The 19,116-nt window shown below is 43.6% G+C and overlaps 1 protein-coding gene across 1 annotated transcript; it reads left to right on the forward strand.

Annotated features, from left to right (window-relative positions):
- The first annotated feature begins 209 nt into the window (after positions 1-209).
- Positions 210-18,838, forward strand: nthl1 (nth-like DNA glycosylase 1). The gene is made up of 5 exons (XM_068056539.1): positions 210-919; positions 1,850-2,020; positions 4,957-5,116; positions 12,530-12,635; positions 14,383-18,838. The coding sequence occupies exons 1-5, from the start codon at positions 488-490 to the stop codon at positions 14,546-14,548; spliced, it is 1,035 nt and encodes a 344-aa protein (XP_067912640.1). The 5' UTR covers positions 210-487; the 3' UTR covers positions 14,549-18,838.
- The last annotated feature ends 278 nt before the right edge of the window (positions 18,839-19,116 follow it).

Consider the following 19,116-nt stretch of genomic DNA (forward strand, 5'->3'; position numbering starts at 1 on the left):
CCCATGAACAAACTTTTTTTAAAAAATGTTCGTTCTTTCTAAAATCCCTTTAATAAATTAAAAATTGCTGACATTTGCCCAAGCCTGCCCTGTGAGTCTGTTCTATCCCGAAAGACAAATGAGTGAATGTCATTCCACCATCTGCACTCAATACATGCAGGTGAAAGTCAATAAGTGAGGCTGTAGCTGCATGTACAGTGATAGCACAGCAGAGGGAGCGAAGGGTAAACTGTTTTTTGGGCCCATACTATCGAGGGCTATCAGATCAGACGTTCCTGTGGAAATAAGGAAACATTATGGACGGGAAAAGACCATTCGTCCCTTAGAGGCTCATTCCTAGCTCAGTCTGGGATGCCAAGGGAAGACCCGCACGTGATACGAATGTTGTGACATTTCCCCCAGTTGATACATTTTATCTGCGTGGGATTTAAAGGGGCCGCGACCCCCGGCTCTCCGCTTTCGATAATAACAAAGGGGGCCGGGGATTATGGCTTCTACCTCGCCTTATTTTACACCGGGGGTACTGACTCGGAACATGAACCGACGGGTGTGCGCGGCCACCGGGGGCAGGGCATGGGACAGTGGCTCCAACTTCGCAAGGGACCCCAGCATGTTGCAGCAGCCCGGCTACCCGAGCCAGGGAACGGTCAGAGCAGCCCCACGGATCCAGGCTGGAGGCTCTGCCCCCAGAAATGCACCGAGGCAGAAAAGGGAGAGCTTGCAGATTGGGGACAACTGTGCAACCCGAAGCACGAGCCAGGCGCAGACTGCTTCGCCGGCTGATGAGACAAGCTCTAAATGGGAACCCAAGGCCTGGAGAGAGCAGTTGAATAACATCAGGGAGATGAGGAAGGGCAGGGATGCGCCTGTGGATCACATGGGAGCTGAGCAATGCTTCGACAGAACTGCAGCCCCAGAGGTAAACTGATGGAACCTAACCCCTGTGGCTTATAATCGAAAAAAAAACTTGCATTTATATAGCGCCTTTCATGACCCCCAGGGCGTCCCAGGGTGCTTCACAGTCAGTTAACTACTTTTGAAGCGTAGTCGCTGTTGTAACCCATTTGTACACAAGAAACTCTGATAGGTAAATTGGCCATTATAAATTGCCATTAGTGTAAGTAGTAGGGGAATATAGGGACAGGTGAGGATGTGGTAGGAATATAGGATTAGTATAAATGGGTGGTTAATGGTCGGCACAGACTCAGTGGGCCGAAGGGCCTGTTTCAATGCTGTATCTCTAAATCTAAAAAAAAACAACAATGAAATGAATGATCATCCGTTTCAGATTTTGGTTGAGGGGTATATGTTGGCCAGGACACTAGAGAAGAACACCCCCTGTTCTGAAATCTCAAATGTCTGCCTGAGAGAGTAAACAGGGCCTTGGTTTAACATCTCCTCTGAAAGACAGCATCTCCAACAGTGCAGCACACCCTCAGTACTGCACTGCAAGTACCAACACAGATTTTGTGTTTTAAGTTCCCGGAGCAGGACTTGAATGCACAAACCTCTGACTCAGAGACAAGAGTGCTACCCACTGAGCCACATAACGTCCCTCATGGGCCAATACTCTGCATATTCACCATGTGGGCTGAGAGACAGGTGGGGTGGGGTGGGTTGGGTTGGGTTGGCAGATTTTGGGCAGCAGCTGTAGACCCTTGGGGAATCTGAATCATCACCTGCAGAAGACCAGAGAAGAAAAAAGTGGGAAGGAAATGCCCCATTTGTCTCCATCATTTAAAATATTTAGCAATGGCAAATTTTGAAGTTTAAGTTGAAGGTAGAAATAGGAAATGTCTCCTTCATATTGATGCTGTCACTGCCTATTTTGATCTATGGAATTCCGTAGGTCATGAGATATCAGGTGCTTCTGTCGCTCATGCTCTCCAGCCAGACCAAAGATCACGTGACGTTTGCAGCAATGAAACAGCTGAGGGAGCATGGCTTGACTGTGGAGAACATTCTCAAGATGGAGGATAAGACACTCGGGAAACTCATCTATCCAGTTGGATTCTGGAGGGTTAGTCCACCAATGCTTACGGCTTAATTACTATTTTCCAACTGAATATCTTCCCAAATGCAATATCCATTAGTGGCCGTGCCTTCAGCTGCCTGGACCCGAAGCTCTGATATTCCCTCCCTAAACTTCTCGCCTCTCCACCTCTCCCTCCTCCTTTTAATTGGATCTTAAAATCTACCTCTTTAACCGAGTTTTTGGTTGTCTGTCCTAATGTGACTTGGTGTCAAAATTTGTTTGATATTTGCTACTATGAAGCAGCTTAGGATGTTATAATACATAAAAGGGACAACATCAATGCAATGCAATGGAGAGGCAGGGATTAATCAGGGATAGTCAGCATAGCTTCGTCAGGGGGAGAGCGTGTCTAATTAACTTGATTGAATTTTTCGAGGCGGTGACAAGATGTGTAGATGAGGGTAAAGCAGTTGATGTGGTCTACATGGACTTTAGTAAGGCTTTTGATAAGGTCCTGCATGGGAGATTGGTTAAGAAGGTAAGAGTCCATGGGATCCAGGGCAATTTGGCAAATTGGATCCAAAATTGGCTTAGTGGCAGAAGGCAGAGGGTGATGGTCAAGGGTTGTTTTTGCGAGTGGAAGCCTGTGACCAGTGGTGTACCACAGGGATCGGTGCTGGGACCCTTGCTGTTTGTAGTGTACATTAATGATTTAGATGAGAATATAGGAGTTTTGATCAGTAAGTTCGCAGATGACACGAAAATTGGTGGTGTCATAAATAGTGAGGAGCAAAGCCTTAGATTACAGGACGATATAGATGGGCTGGTAAGATGGGAAAAGCAGTGGCAAATGGAATTTAATCCTGAGAAGTGTGGGGTGATGCATTTTGGGAGGACTAATAAGGCAAGGGAATATACAATGGATGGTATGACCCTAGGAAGTACAGAGGGACCTTGGTGTACTTGTCCATAGATCACAGAAGGCAGCAGCACAGGTAGATAAGGTGGTTAGGAAGGCATATGGGGTACTTGCCTTTATTAGCCGAGGCATAGAATATAAGAGCAGGGAGGTTATGATGGAGCTGTATAAAACGCTAGTTAGGCTACAGCTGGAGTGCTGTGTACAGTTCTGGGCACCACACTATAGGAAGGATGTAATTACACTGGAGAGGGTGCAGAGGAGATTCACCAGGATGTTGCCTGGGCTGGAGCATTTCAGCTATGAAGAGAGACTGAAAAGGCTAGGGTTGTTTTCCTTAGAGCAGAGAAGGCTGAGGGGGGACTTGATTGAGGTATACCTCAATCATGAGGGGCATTGATAGGTTAGATAGGAAGAAACCTTTTCCCTTAGCGGAGGGGTCAATAACCAGGGGGCATAGATTTAAGGTAAGGGGCAGGAGGTTTAGAGGGGATTTGAGGAAAAAAATTTTCACTGAGGGTGGTTGGAATCTGGAACACACTGCCTGAAGGGGTGATAGAGGCAGGAACCCTCACAACATTTAAGAAGTATTTAGATGAGCAGTTGAAATGCAACAGCATACAGGGCTACGAGCCAAGTGCTGGAAAATAGGATTAGAGTAGATAGGTGCTTGATGGCCGGCACAGACATGATGGGCCGAAGGGCCTTTTTCTGAGCTGTACAACTCTGACCCTGTTGTTTGAATTTGAGCTTTGATCATTTCAGAGCACTAGTGTTTAAGTTTTGGTTTTCTTTATAGTTTCATATTGATATTTACTGAGAGCTAAAGGGCATAGTTTGCATGAGCTATCTTAAGGAAAATTCTAGAGTTTATTATATTTTATTATTTAAATTCCTGTTGCCTCTATAATACAAAGAACAGCTTTGTATGTAAAGTGTGTGTACATCCTAGAATAACTGACAGGCATTTGCTTATTCACCATGCTGGTCACTTCCCCCGACCCAGTCCTGGTTTTTAAATTGGGCCAGCTGGTGTAATTAAATCTTTTGGCAGACATTTTTAACTGTTGACACATGGTCAATTTTCTTCTAGGCCTCCCATGGCATTGCTCATAGTTAATCCGAGGTTACGACCTCTTATAGTAGCACAGGTGTTATCAACAAATTGGCTTGATGGGAGTGGGGAAGGCGTTACAGGACTTTTGGGTAAAGGGAGTTGCGATATAGATTAGCAGTGATCTAATTGAATGGTGGAATATGCTTGAGGGGCTGAAGGGCCTACTCAGCAACAACCACCTGCATTCTTCTAGCACCTTTAAAGTACTAAAACATCCTACGGTGCTTCACAGGAGTGATTATCAAACAAAATTTGACACTGAGCTACACAAAGGGCAGGTGACCAAAAGCTGCTGCCCCTAATGTGGTATGTTCAGGAAGTGCCTGTTATAAAGTACCAGCCCAAGTTATACTGCTGGCTCCATATCACTCTCTGCTAAGGGAAAATGGCAATAATTGGAAGAATGTTGGCAATTTCAGAAACACAGCAGGGTCAATGAGCAACCCAGCTATTTGCATTCCTACCCCCTCCCCTCCAACATGCTGCATCCTGCTTTTCACATGATGATTTTGTTTTAATTCATTCACAGGATCTGGAGGTCACTGGTAAAGCCAGAATTTATTGCTCATCCCTAATTGCCCTTGAGGCAATTGGATAACTTGCTAGGCCATGTTAGAGGACAGTTAAGAGTCAATGACATTGCTGTGAAACTGGAGTCACATATAGGTCAAACTGGGTAACAACAGCAGATTTCCTTCCCTAAAGGGCATTAATGAACCAGATGGGTTTTTGTGATAGTTAGGCTAGTTTTGATTCCAGATTTATTTAATTAACTAAATTTACATTCCCTAGCTTCTGTGGTGGGATTTGAACTCATGTCTCTGGATCATTAGTCCAAGCTGCTGGATTACTAGTCCAGTAACATAACCAAGACCAACCATGCCCCCAGTTGATAAGATTGCTGTTACCTTTGCATCTTATCCATGATGTGATTTACCTGTGCAGAGCAAAGTGAAGTACATCAAACAGACCACAGCAATCCTGAAGGAGCAGTACAGTGGCGACATTCCCAGCAGCGTAAGCGAACTTCTGAAACTTCCAGGAGTGGGACCGAAGATGGCCCATCTCATCATGAAGATAGCCTGGAACAACGTGTCTGGTATCAGTAAGTACCTTGGACACAAGTAACAGCATGAAACAGCTGCGTACCACTTTATGGGCATTACATATGTGGGTGAGAGCAGTAGCACTGAAGGAAAATTCAGGGTGACGTCCCACTCAAACAGTTTCCGGAATGATGCTATGTGTCCAATCTATGCCACTGGATGGTGCTGCAGTGCAGACTGAACTCTGTGTTCAGGTCTTGATATGGTGGACTCCTGTTTGCCCAGTGAAACAGATACTCTGTGTTCCTGTGACGGAACACATCACTAAACCGACAATAAACCTGCCTACAATATCTAATCAAATGCACGAATGGGTGAAGCAGTCAGGAAGCTCCTTACTGCTTGCAGGCCATGTTTAGAGCAAAAGCTTTGTGCATTCTCCCAACACTGCTTGAAACTGAGCTGTTGACTCTCGGTTAATATTCTCTAAATAGAATTATAATGAATCGGATTGATTACAAAGGGGTCCACATTGGTATCTTTCTGGATATCAGGTGGACGAGAGGCAAAAGCTTGGAAATTCCACACGACTGCTCAAGGCATTCACTGGTGGGGAGTCAGTTCAGAGAATTAACTCCTCGAAAATGTTTGGAATTAAACATGTCAAATGATAAAAACAAATCTGGTGGCCCTTGAATATTAATGCAGCTATTTGGTAATTTTGAGGATTGGCAATGAGGTGTCAGTCATGGCTCAGTAGGTAGTACTCTTGCCTCGAGTCAAAAGGTCATGGTTTCAAGCTCCACTCTTTAGCATACAATCCCGGCTGACATTTCTAATACAGTACTGAGGGAGTGCTACACTGTCATAGGTATCGGGACATTCTGAGGCTATGAATGGAGAGAATAGGGACCATAAAAGACCAAAAAGGAAACCTATGTGTAGGGGTGGAAGATGTTGGTATGGTTCTTAATGAATACTTTGTGTCTGTCTTCACAAAAGACAGGGGACGATGCAGATATTGTAATTAAGGAGGAGGAGTGTGAAGTATTGGATGTGATAAACATAGGGAGAGAGGAAGTATTAATGGGATTAGCATCCTTGAAAGTTGATAAATCACCAGGGTCAGATGAAATGTACCCTAGGCTGTTAAAAGAAGCAAGAGAGGAAATATCAGAAGGTCTGACCGTCATTTTCCAGTCCTCACTGGATACAGATGTGGTTCCGGAGGATTGGAGAACTGCTAACATTGTACCTCTGTTTAAAAAGGGAGCAAAGGATAGACCAAATAATTACAGGCCAGTCAGTCTAACCTCAGTAGTAGGCAAATTATTGGAATCTATTCTGAGAGGCAGGATAACCTGTCACTTAGAAAGGCACAGGTTAATCAAGGATAGTCAGCATGGATTTGTTAAGGGAAAATCTTGTTTGACCAACTTGATCAAATTTTTTGAAGAAGTAACAAAAAAGATTGATGAGGGTAGTGCAGTTGATGTGGTCTACATGGATTTTAGCAAGGCTTTGGCGAGATCCCACACGGCAGGCTGGTTAAAAAAATAAAATCCCATGGGATCCAGGGAAATGCAGCAAGGTGGATACAAAATTGGCTTAGTGGCAGGAAACAAAGGGTAATTGTTGATGTGTGTTTTAGCGACTGGAGGGTCGCTAAATGTTACCAGTGGCATTCCGCAGGGCTCAGTACTGGGTCCCCTGCTTCTTGTGGTATATATTAACGATTTGGACATAAATGTACGGGGCACGATCAAGAAGTTTGCGGATGACACAAAGATTAGCCGTGCGGTAGATAGCGAGGAGGATAGCTGTAGGCTGCAGGAAGATATCGATGGTCTGGTCAGATGGGCAGAAAAGTGGCAAATGGAATTCAACCAGGAGAAGTATGAGGTGATGCATTTGGGGAGGTCAAACAAGGAAAAGGAATACACGATAAATGGGAAAATACTGAGAAGTGTAGAGGAAGTGTGGGACCTTGGATTGAATGTCCACAGATCCCTGAAGGTGGCAGGACAGGTCGATTTAAGGTGGTTAAGAAGGCATAGGGACTCCTTTCCTTTATTAGCCGAGGTATAGAATATAAGAGCAGGGAGGTTATGCTGGAACAATATAACCCATTGGTTAGGCCACAACTTGAGTACTGTGTGCAGTTCTGGTCACCTCACTACAGAAAGGATGTAATTGCACTAGAGAGGATACAGAGGAGATTTGAGGATGTTGTCAGGACTGGAAAAATGCAGCTATGAGGAAAGATTGGATAGGCTGGGGTTGTTCTCCTTGGAATAAAGAAGGCTGAGGGGAGATCTGATTGAAATATATAAAATTTTGAGGGGACTGGATGGAGTGGAGTTGAAGGGTCTATTCAACTTAGCAGAGAGGTTAGTGACGAGGGGGCATAGATTTAAAGTGATTGGTAGAAAAAGTAGAGGGGAGATGAGGAAATAGCTTTTCACCCAGAGGGTGGTGGGGATCTGGAACTCACTGCCTGAAAGGATAGTTGAGGCAGAGACCCTCAACTCATTCAAAAAGAATCTGGATATGTACCTCAAGTGCCGTAATCTGCAGGGCTACGGACCAAATGCTGGAAGGTGGGATTAGAATAAGTGGATCGTTTTTTGGTCAGCACAGACAGGATAGGCCAAGTGGCCTCTTTCTATGCCTCAAACTTTCTATGATTCTATGAATGATGCTATATAAATGTATTCCGTTCTTTGCAAGTCTTTCACCAGTTAGCTTTGCATTTCATGTCAAAAAGATGAGCTATGAAGCAAGTCTGACTATGTAGGCTGGGTTTGTGTCACATTGACCTCCCAGACTGGTACACTGTAGTATGAAAAGCTGACCTTGAGGGGAAAGCTTGTGCGCAGTCCAGATAACTTTATTCTGTGGCAAAGAAATACTTGAATTTATATAGTGCCTTTCACAACCACAGGACATCCCCATTACAGCCATTTCAGCAGCTCTTTTGAGGTGTAGTCACTGTTGTAATGTAGGAAACATGGCAGCCAATTTGCATAAAGCAAACTCCAATGAACAGCGATGTGATAATGACCAGATAATCTGTTTTAGGCTAAATAGGATAAATATTGGTCAGGAGACTGGGGAGAACTTCCATGTTATTCTTCAAAATGGTGCCATGGGATCTTTTATATCTACCTGAGAGGACAGATGGGGCCTCAGTTTAACGTCTCATCCAAAAGACAACACCTCCAACAGTGTAGCACTCCCTCAGTACTACACTGGGAGTGTCAGTCCAGATTTTGTGCTCAAGTCTCTGGAGTGGGGATTTGAACTCACAACCTGCTGACTCAGAAGTGAGAATGCTACCCACTAAAATGTTTGTCAATTTTCAATGGTTTTATTTCAGGTGCATTGCTCCAACATTATTTGCACTACTGTATTCAATAGCTGTTCAAACATTAAAACCTGATTCCCTCTCCAGGTATTCCTGATGTGTTCACAGGGAATGCCTGTTGGGATAATGCAAGCCAGGCCCCCGGTTACTTGGCCAGCATTTCCATGAGCATCACACCTGAACAGCTGGGATGGTGGACAGGGACCGTAAGAGATGCTGACTTGCTCCAGGAGCTCCCTATGTCTTTTATGTGCAAGGGACTGCCAGGATTCTCACAAACTCAGCTATGTGCACAAACTTCCTCCCATCGAGCACCATGCAACAGTAAACAATGACCAGTGAAAAAGAGAGAGCAAACTTGCATTTATATAGCGCCTTTCACAACTGCCAGACATCCCAAAGCTTTACAGCCAATGAAGTACTTCTGAAGGGTAATCACTGTTGTAATTACAATGGCAGCAGAGCTCATCCTGTTCTCAATTGGGCCGTTCCAAACATTCTCCACACAGCAGATAGACAGTGGGCGGTACGCTGGCTCAGAACAAAATGCTTTGCCAGCAAAAAGTGAGCAATTGTCAACACAACAAACCCATTGTCGTCCATGGAAAAATTTCAGATCACATCCGCTACTGGAAAGAAAATGGTAAACTTGCACTTCCTTTTTGGAGGACTGTGCAAATAGCTAGGTTAGGCTTTCTCTTTCTCTCTGTTTGGTTGCCTCCAGGGTCTGGGCAGTGGAGATGGGGGGTAGTTTTTGCCTGTCGTGTCTGTGCTGGTTCTCCAAAAGAGCAGTTTACCTAGCGCCACTCCCCAGCCTTCTCCCTGGAGCCCTGCACATTCTTCCTTTTCAGATTATTCAATTCCCTCTTGAATGCCTCGATTGAACCTGCCTCCATCACACTCTCAGGCAACGCATTCCAGATCCTAACAACTCGCTGCATGGAAAAAGTTTTCCCTCATGTCGCTGTTGCTTCTTTTGCCAATTACCTTAAATCTGTGCCCTCTTGTTCTCGATCCCTCCACCAATGGGAACAGTTTTTCCCTATCTACTCTGTCCAGACCCCTCACTATTTTGAATACCTCTATCACATCTCCTCTCAACCTTCTCTTCAAAGAAAACAGTCCCGACTTCTCCAATCTAACCACGCAACTGAGGTTTCTCAGTTCCTCATCCCGAGAACCATTCTTGCAAACCTTGTCTGCACCTTCTGTAATGCCTTCACATCTTTCCTAAAGTGTGGTGCCCAGAACTGTACACAATACTCCAGTTGAGGCTGAACATAACTTCCTTGCTTTTGTACTCTATGCCCCTATTAATGAAGCCTAGGATGCTGTATGCTCTGTTAACCATCCTCTCGACCTGTCCTGCCACCTTCAATGATTTATGTACATATACACCCAGGTACCTCTGCTCCTGCACCCCTTTAGAATTGCACCCTTTATTTTATATTACCTCTCCATGTTCTTCCTACCAAAATGAATCACTTCATGCTTCTCTGCATTAAATTTCATCCACCACTTGTCCGCCTATTCCACCAACCTGTCTATGTCCTTTTGAAGTTCTCCACTATCCTCCTCACAGTTCACAATGTTTCCAAGTTTTGTATTATCTGCAAATTTTGAAATTGAAATAAGCAATTACATTCTGTTATGCTGCCCAGTTGCATTGGTGTGTGGCAGATTTTGCATTTGTGCTTATGCAAATAATTTTTACATGAACTGTAACCTGACCAGTGCAATTTAAGAGCAATTTCCTGATTGCACACACAGCGGAAATTTTGCCCCCTCTTTAATTTTGAAACTGCACCACTTGGTCACGTAATTGTGCCTTTAAAAGAAATGCATCCTGAGATTCATTGCCAGTAGATTCCAGCTGGAAGAGTTAAGTTGGTTTCGTTAGATTCGCTCAGCAGCTACTTTTCGGCTCAACAGATAAGTAGCAGATATTGTTTGATAAAATAGGTAGGTAGAAGATATAGATCGATAACATATAGATAGAAGAACGGCTTTGGATCCCAGAAAGACAAATTTTCTTGCATACCTCTGCTTGCGGATCACATTGGGGTTGGCAGCACAGTAAGTTATGTAGATGGGAGAAGGATGCTACAAAGGGACATAGACAGTTAAAGTGTGGGCAGTTGGTGTTTAATTTGGGAAAGGGCGAGACCATCCACTTTGGATCCATGAATGAAGGAACTGTGGAGGAGCAGAGGGATTTGATGGCCAGGTACACAAAGCACTAAAAGCGAGTGAACTGGTACAAAAAGACGAATGGAATGTTGACTTGTCTCTCAAGGAGGCTGGAGGTGGGTATACAGGGAGGTAGTTATGCTTCAGTTGTACAAAGTCTTGGGAAGACTCTGTCTGGAGAAGAGTGTTCAGTTTTGGGTGCAACACCTGAAGAAGGATATTATGTCACAATGTGGATTCACGAGGATAAAACCTGGGTTTGGAGGGTTAAATGAGGACAGGTTGCGCAAACTTGCCTTTAGCTCCCTTGAGTTTAGCAGATTGAAGGTGATCCAATCAAGGTGTTTTAAATGATAGTTTCTCTGTGTTTATTCTATTTTCTCTGGTGGAGGAGTCCAGAAAAAGTAGGCGCAATCTTAAAATTAGAACTATGTCTTTCAGAAGTGAAATCGTGAAGGACTTTTTCACACTAAAGAATTGTACAAATCTGGAATTCCCTGCCCCAAAATGCTGTGAACTCTGGATCAATTGAAAATTTCAAGACTGAAATTGATGATGTTTAGTTAATTGGGATGGTCTGCTGAGAGAAAGGGGAAGAGGATCTATCCAGTCAGTTGCAAGACTATTGCTGCCTAAGCCCGTGTAAGCCATTGTCTATTTCACTGCTGAAACAGACTAGAAACATAGGAACAGGAGGAGACCATTTAGCCCCTCGAGCCTGTTTCGCCATTCAATGAGATAATAGTTGATCTGTGACCTAACTCCATATACCCTCCTTTGCCCCATATCCCTTAACACCTTTGGAGATCAAAAATCTGTCACTCAGTTTTATAATTAATAATTGATCCAGCAGCAATTGCTGTTTGTGGAAGAGAGTTCCAAACTTCTGTCACCCTATGTGTGTAGAAGTGTTCCCTAATTTCACTCCTGAAAGATCTGGCTTTGATTTTTAGATTATGCTCTCTCGTCCTAGACTCCCCAACCAGCAGAAATAGTTTCTGTCTATCTACTCTGTTCCCCTTAATATCTTGAAAGCTTCTATCAAATCACCCCTTAACCTTCTAAATTCCAGGGAATACAACCCCAGTTAGTGTAATTTGTCCTTGTAGCTTAACCCTTGGGGTCCAGATATAATTCTGGTAAACATATGCTACACTCCCTCCAAGCCTAACATATCCTTCCTAAGGTGTGATGCCCAGAACTGCTCACAATACGACAAGTGTGATCTGACCAGGGTTTTGTATAGGTGAAGCAATAGGGATTTAAAAACAGGTGTATTTAGCTCACTAGCTGGGTTAGGACTGCACGCATAACATTTTTCTTATTCATGAAGTGAACTTTGATTGTATTTGTTCACTTATTATCAGTAAAATAGAGCAGCTGAAAGATTCTGGCCTTGTCTCACTGTAGTGTTTTCATTCTGCATGCTGGAAGCACAGTTGAGCACGTGTGTGAAAGACACAGTGCAGTCATTTTAACCTAACTCGCCGGACAGGAGTCCCACGAGATCTGGTGGAACTCTGGCTTCATATCCCGCAAAATATTACTCTCGGTTGACTTCAGTTGGATGTGGTGTAAAGCCAACGTTGCACCCACTCTTGTCCATTTCTCAAAAGAGGGTGGGGTGGGGGGGCTAGTTTGAAAATTCCCCCTTCAATATCCCGTTCAGATCCTTCTTGTTATGCCCCAGTTTACACTATTGTGTTAGATTTTGGGCAGTGCAAGCATACTCCTGACGATAAGATGCCACAGCACTTATAGGAGTGGCCAGCACTGTTGAACACAAGAGGATATCGAACGCAATCCAACATTTGTAACATGGCATTGTAGTTTGACTTGCCTTGATGTACATCCTTGGCCAGTATTTAACTTGCCCCAGCTCATTTAATCCTCATCTATTTGAATTTTTTTGCAGGTGTTGACACCCACGTGCATCGGATCGCAAATCGACTGAAGTGGGTCAAAAAAGAGACCAGAAACCCGGAGAAAAGCAGACTGGCACTAGAAGAATGGATGCCACGGTAACTGGGGCTGGGGAGGAGACAACTAAACGTAGCCTAGAGATGGCGAGTGCTTATAGTGCAAACAGAGAAGTGCTAAGTGAAGGTGGGTTGACACCATGCAGGGATTGAAAGAATCAGCCAAAGCCCCTCTCACGCACATGGCATAACAGTCAACCCAGTATCAGAATTGGTAGACATTTGTGAACAGGTTAACTGAGGATGGGAATAGTGTTTGGTTGCCAGGGAGGGGGCGTGGTGCGGGAAAGGGAGGATAATCACTGGCCTATATTCCCTGGAGTTTAGAAGGATGAAGGGTGAAACATATAAAATTCTAAAGGGGCTTGACCAGGTAGATGCTGAGAGAATCTGGAACACAGGGTTGCAGTCTCAGAATAAGGGGTCGGCCATTTAGGTCTGAGATGAGGAGAAGTTTCTTCAAAGGTTTGAGAACCTGTGGAATTCTCTACCCCAGAGAGCTGTGGATGCTCAGACATTGAGTATATTCAAGACAGAAGCCGATAGATTTTTGGGTTCTAAGGGAATTAAGGGAGATGAGGATAGTGCAGGAAGGTGGAGTTGAGGTAGGTCAGCCATGATCTTGTTGGATGGTAGAGCAGACTTGAAGGGCCAAATGGCCTCCTCCAGTTCCTATTTCATATGTTCTTCCGAAACAAAGGAAATGGGGAAGGAAGTTGTAAGTATCGGAATAGTTGCACAAGCCTCACGTTGTCCCTTACGATGTTCTGAAGTAACAGCCTGTTCACAATTCTTGAACCAGCCCTATGAGGTTAGAAATGTGCATTTGCCTCTTTCTGCTTCATTTATTCTCAGGATATGGACATCACTGTCAAGGTCAGCATTTATTACCCATTCCTAGTTGGCCTTGAGAAGGTGGTGGTGAGCCATCTGCTTGAACTGCTGCTATTCCTGTCGTCACTGTAGGAAACGAGGCAGCCAAATTTGCACATAGCAAGGGTTCACAAGGAACAGAGAGATAAAATTAAACTAACATTAGGATGTTGGTTGAGGGATAAATATTGGCCAGCACACCAGGAAGAACTCCCCTACTCCTCTTCAAATCATGGGTGGGATCTTTTGCATCCACCTAAAAAGGCAGGCGGGACCTTGGTCTAACATATCCAAAAGATGGCACCTCTGACAGTGCAGCACTCCCTCAGTACTGCAGTGGGAGAGTCAGCCTAGCTTCTGGGCTCAAGTCTCTAGAGTGGATCTCAAACCTATGACCCTCTGACTCTGTGGCCTCTTTCAGTCCTTTTGAAGAGTGCAGATATTTCTGGTAGCTGCCCAAGTTAAGTCTTCCCTCACTCACCAACAGCAGGCTGAGTATGGAATGGCTCTCTGCACACCCGCTGATGATCTTAAAATCCTCCCACCTTTTACTGGCGGAATTTAATCAGCAACTCAACAGAATCTAGCAGCATCCTTGCACTGGGTACAACCAGCTCGCACGATTAACCTCAAACTCTCGATCCATATGTGACACCCCTCCCCCGCCAAACATTCCATCTGCTGCCAACCACCTCCAATTCCTCCATCCACGACACCCCCACTCCCGATCCAACTGTCCAACCCCCTCTCTTGATCCGTCTGTAGGCCCCTGCCCCCCTCCGCTGTCAAACCGTCCCCTGCCTTAAATTGACTTTGTGTTCAGAACAAATGCAACAGATGGTTTTTAGGATCAGTGTATGAAAATCTTACAAGGTGCATTTTGTTAATTTCCCCCCCCCCCCCTTTTCTCTTTCAGGGAGCTCTGGAGCGAGACCAACTGGCTGCTGGTGGGCTTTGGTCAGCAGACGTGCCTGCCAGTGAACCCTTGCTGCACTGGATGTCTCAACAGAGAGATCTGTCCCACGGGCAAGAATAATCTCAGGAAAACAAATCCCAGACTTCCTCCCAACTCCCTGCATTAGCCTTGCCAACAGCAACAATAATTAAATCCTTGTGTTTAGATGCTAGATTGTTGTATAAATTATTCAAAGATAGGGAAGAAGTTTGTCCTAAAGTCAACTAAAACAAAACTCTGTCTGATGATGTTGATGGATTCCAGTTGCTGGTGGAGCATTGAATACAATTGAACAATGACATTCCCAGTGAGAGCACTGTGCAGGTCCTAAAGATGCATCTTTAGTATGAGCGAGTATCGCAGCCTGGTGACAAGTGCCACATACTAACGCAGCCAGGCAAGTCTCTCACACTAATCTGCAGTTTAATAAGCAGTCAGATTCCTCCTCAGTAAACCAACTGGTTGAAATCCCACGGCGCCCTATTTGTCTTAAATTATTTTGTCATCTATCCTTCATTGGGTTAATGTTGTTAACTGGTGCTTTGAAAATAGAATGTCAACTATTACAAAGCAACCCCCCCCCCCCCCTCACCCCCATTTATCTTGTGGTTCGGAGTACATTTTTGTTAGGTAATCAGAAGTATGGTGGTAGCCTTGGGTGACGTCTGTCGTTGCCATTGTTCTTTCTAAAAAAAAATGTTCTTTGTATTTCCTTCTTTCCCTTGTTACAAGTCATTCTTCTATTTTCAGGCCCACAACTGTTACATTCTTCTCTGCCCTAACCTCTGTAAGTGGCATCCCTTAACAGAGAAAGTCTGTCAGCAACATTTTAGTGGCAGTAAAATGCCATTACGTCCACTAACCTCCCACTAGTGGCAATTTAGGAAGAATTTGGACTGTTGCACATGAGATGCTGAACACCAACCCCTCCCCCGCAGCACCCTATCTCATTATTAGCAAAGTGAGGGACAACCTAAATAGTTGAGTATCCATTTTCCAGCTGGGTATGTACTGTCCCAAATCACCAAGACCAGTAGAGTGGGGAATTTGTTCTGCCATCTCCCATACCCCAGTTGACTTATTTCAGGGTTGGAAGATTGCTGTAGAATTTCATTGATCAGTGGAGGGTAGGAGAATTGAAGTCTGAAAACTGATAGGAGTGTGTTTTTTTTTTTAAATGGCTTTAATGCAAGTGGTTGGGTGAAATTTCACATGACAGATACCAAAGCAACATATTGTGGCTGCTGGAAACCTGAAATAAAAACAGAAATGCTGGAAATACTCAGCAGATCTGGCAGCATCTGTGGAGAGAGAAACTGAATGAATGTTTTGGGTCGATAACCCTTCATCAGAACTGACAAAAAATTCATCGACCTGAAACATTAACTCTGCTTCTCCCTCTCCACAGATGCTGCCACATCTTGAGTACTTGACAAAGATGCTTCACTCTGCACAGTACTGGCTTTGTGATGTGCCCTCTCTGTGCACCCCTTTCCATTCAGCACTGACCGAACCAAACACTTACTTCACTCTTTCCTTCCAGCTCTGTGCCCTGACCACTCGCCTCACTATTTCCAGCACAGAAACATCAGAGACTTGTTCCTTACAGTAGACAAACGCAGTGAGGCAACTGGCCAGAAGTGGACAAGTTTAAACATGGGGGTCATAAAAGGTTCTGAAGCAGCAGGGAAAACTAAGCTACTTTAGTTACTTTGCCACAATTGTCAGCATTCAATGACTCCACCGTCCATCCTCCTCCCAAGAAAATATACGCTAAGAATGACTGGACAATATCGGTCAATATTCATATACCATTCCTCTGTCTGCTTTATTAGCAGAGCTGACAGTCCATTTATTCATTAAAATACGAAACAGGAATATCTTTAACATATTAAACACATTTCTGCTAATATCACCAGCACTGATTTATGGGCTATTATATTGCTAACCGATTGAACTGTCAATATTCTGCCATCGTTAGTTAAGTTCAATCCAGTGCAGGTTTGTTAAACTAGCTCCAACACCATAGCCCCACTTCAAACAAGTTAACCAGTACAAACTACCAGAAAACCCCAACACAACAGGTATGAGGGAAATCCTACACGAGTTCTGGGGGAGTGTCAATCATCGTGGAGTGAAGCTTCTGGTTGATATTGACTCAGTACAGATGTAGTGCCTTGTGAACTGGATTCTTCCACTGTTCAACACTATTGCACGTGGATGTGAAAGGAATAGTTCTGTTTTTGTATTTGTAACTCATTACCTTCTATATATTTTGTACTTGTCCTTGTATATTAAGCAACAATACATGCATATGGGGTGTAGGTGGGGAATGCTGGGGGTATTGAGAAGAGTTAATTAACCAAGTCTCCTCATCCCTTCAGTTAATTTAGCTTTCTTCTGTTGTGTATGACAGCAGCAGTTATTTCACAAATTAGAAGTATTTTAGGGGAGAGAGAGTGTGAGATCATCAGATGAAGCCAGTCTAAAAAGTTGACAGCACATGTAATTATGAGGATTGGGTGCACTCAAAGTGTGCAATGTGGCTGGTGTTCTAAAGCCTATTAGAGTATCCACAGCTGAGCCTGTTGAACACAGTCCTTCTAAGGTATGCTCAGGAAGATGAGAAGCAGCTTGTGCTGTTCATGTGCATTGAAGCCCAACGGTTGAGATGTGGGATGTATGTGGGTAGGAACACTGTTCAGTGGCTTAACTCTCTGCTGAGTTTCTGGGGAGCGTGGGGGTGGGGGGTGCAATATTATTTGTCAACTGGAAGGTACAGTGATGTTAAACTACAAGAGCCCCACTTTCTGCATGGAAATAAAAGATTGTAAAAATTATGAAAATATTTTTCCAAAATTTATTGATCAACTTTTTATGAATGGGGTTCAGCCAACTCTTTGTGCATTGGCTTTGTTGATTATACAGAACAGTAGTCTTACTCTGTAAATTTAAACTCCGATGACCTGTTTTCTCACTACAACCTTGATCCTAATAATTCTTTGTTCTGATTTTCTGCCACTGAAAATGCAGCTTCCATTCTTGTTGCTGAGAAGCCGATGTGAAGGCCCAAAGCTCAGCGAACTTCACCAGAGGATAGAAGAGTAGGAGAGATGCTAATTAAATGTTGTTGTACTTATTCTCTTCAAGTTTGGGTTGTAAATTGTAAGTAAAAGGGAAGCAAGGAGGTCAATAGTTTGGACATAATGAATTCGAATAGAAAACAGATTTACATAGAATTTACGGCACAGAAACAGGCCATTCAGCCCAACTGATCTATGCTGGTGGTCATGTTCCCCACAAGTCACGTCCCACCAAATTCATCTCACTATCAGCATACCCTTCTATTCCTTTCTCTCATGTACTTCTGTTGTTTCCCCTCAAATGTGTCTCTGCTATTCACCTCAATTGGTCCGTATGGTAGCAATTCCCACGTTCTAACCACTCTCCAGTTAAGGAAGTTTCTTCTGAATTCCTTGTTGGATATATTAGTGACTGTCTTATATTTATGGGCCCTTGTTTTGGTCTCCCATTACAAGTAAAAACATCTTGTACATCCATCCAGTCAAACACCTTCATAATTTCAAGTCCCTGTTAGGTAACTCGTTAGTCTTCACTTCTAGCGAAAAGATCCCCAATCTATTCAGTCTTTCCAAATAGTCATAATGTCTCATTTCTAGCATCATGCTTGTGAATCAAGCAGTGCACTGAAGCCTTGAGTTCAACACCACGAGGAAGAAGATCCTGTAAGTTGGTATATTTGGAGTTTTAATGGAAGAGTAGAGAGCTTAAAAGCTGCAATGACGACAGTATTATCACTAAGATAAAGAACAATTAGGGTTTGCAATATGACAACTAGATCACAGCCTATGTAATGATGCCAGTACTTACAATAACTCCTTACCCAAAAAGTTTGAGCATGACCTTTTTCATTCCTTTATTGGGAGAACTGTAGGATTAGTATAAATGGGTGGTTGTTGGTCGGTACAGACTCGGTGGGCCGAAGGGCCTGTTTCAGTGCTGTATCTCTAAATAAATAAACACTGAAGCACAAGATGCAAAGCACCAAGAAATGTGCCAGTAATCTTCATAACGACATGCACTGATTCACTTCCAGCTGACTACATTTCTTGCGTGTGCTGTTTTAACACCAACATGCTCAAAAGCTCATTAGGGGAATGTAAACAGTCGACAAGCATTCCTATAATCAAAGCTCAATCTGCCAAATTGGTCCAGTTTGCTCATCTTCCATGTTCTGAAATCAGTCAGAGCTGACAAGAGATTTGTGATCTGATTGTCGAGAATCACCACAAAAACAGGAATTTATTTTCCTGTTTGGGTTTACATTTCCAACTTGGATAAAAGAAACTTCTTTCCTACATCTTGTTCAAACAAATAAACTTTGCGTCAAACTAAAAAAAAAAGCTACCAAGTGTATTTTTGATCTTGCTTTTCCATTTTAGTTTCCTTTTTGAATCAATTTGATAATCTCAGAGAACATGATTTCAAGTGTTTTCACACAACGGCACCACAAATTCATCGAAGTACCTGGAACAAGGAAAACTCAACACTGGGTTTCAGGAAGGCAAAATAGAATCATAGAATGGTTACAGCACAGAAAGCAGCCATTTGGCAACTCACCTAGTCAAAAACCACAGTAAAAAAAAAATTGCAAAAAATTCCTAACTGTACTTC

Source organism: Heterodontus francisci, chromosome 24 (assembly GCF_036365525.1).
Source record: "Heterodontus francisci isolate sHetFra1 chromosome 24, sHetFra1.hap1, whole genome shotgun sequence".
In the NCBI taxonomy this organism is placed as follows: domain Eukaryota; kingdom Metazoa; phylum Chordata; class Chondrichthyes; order Heterodontiformes; family Heterodontidae; genus Heterodontus; species Heterodontus francisci.

Coding starts and splice junctions, on each gene's coding strand:
- nthl1 (XM_068056539.1), top strand. CDS start 488: ATGGCTTCTACCTCGCCTTATTTTACACCGGGGGTACTGACTCGGAAC. Junction 920..1,849: donor ACAGAACTGCAGCCCCAGAG/GTAAACTGATGG, acceptor GGAATTCCGTAG/GTCATGAGATATCAGGTGCT. Junction 5,117..12,529: donor GAACAACGTGTCTGGTATCA/GTAAGTACCTTG, acceptor ATTTTTTTGCAG/GTGTTGACACCCACGTGCAT.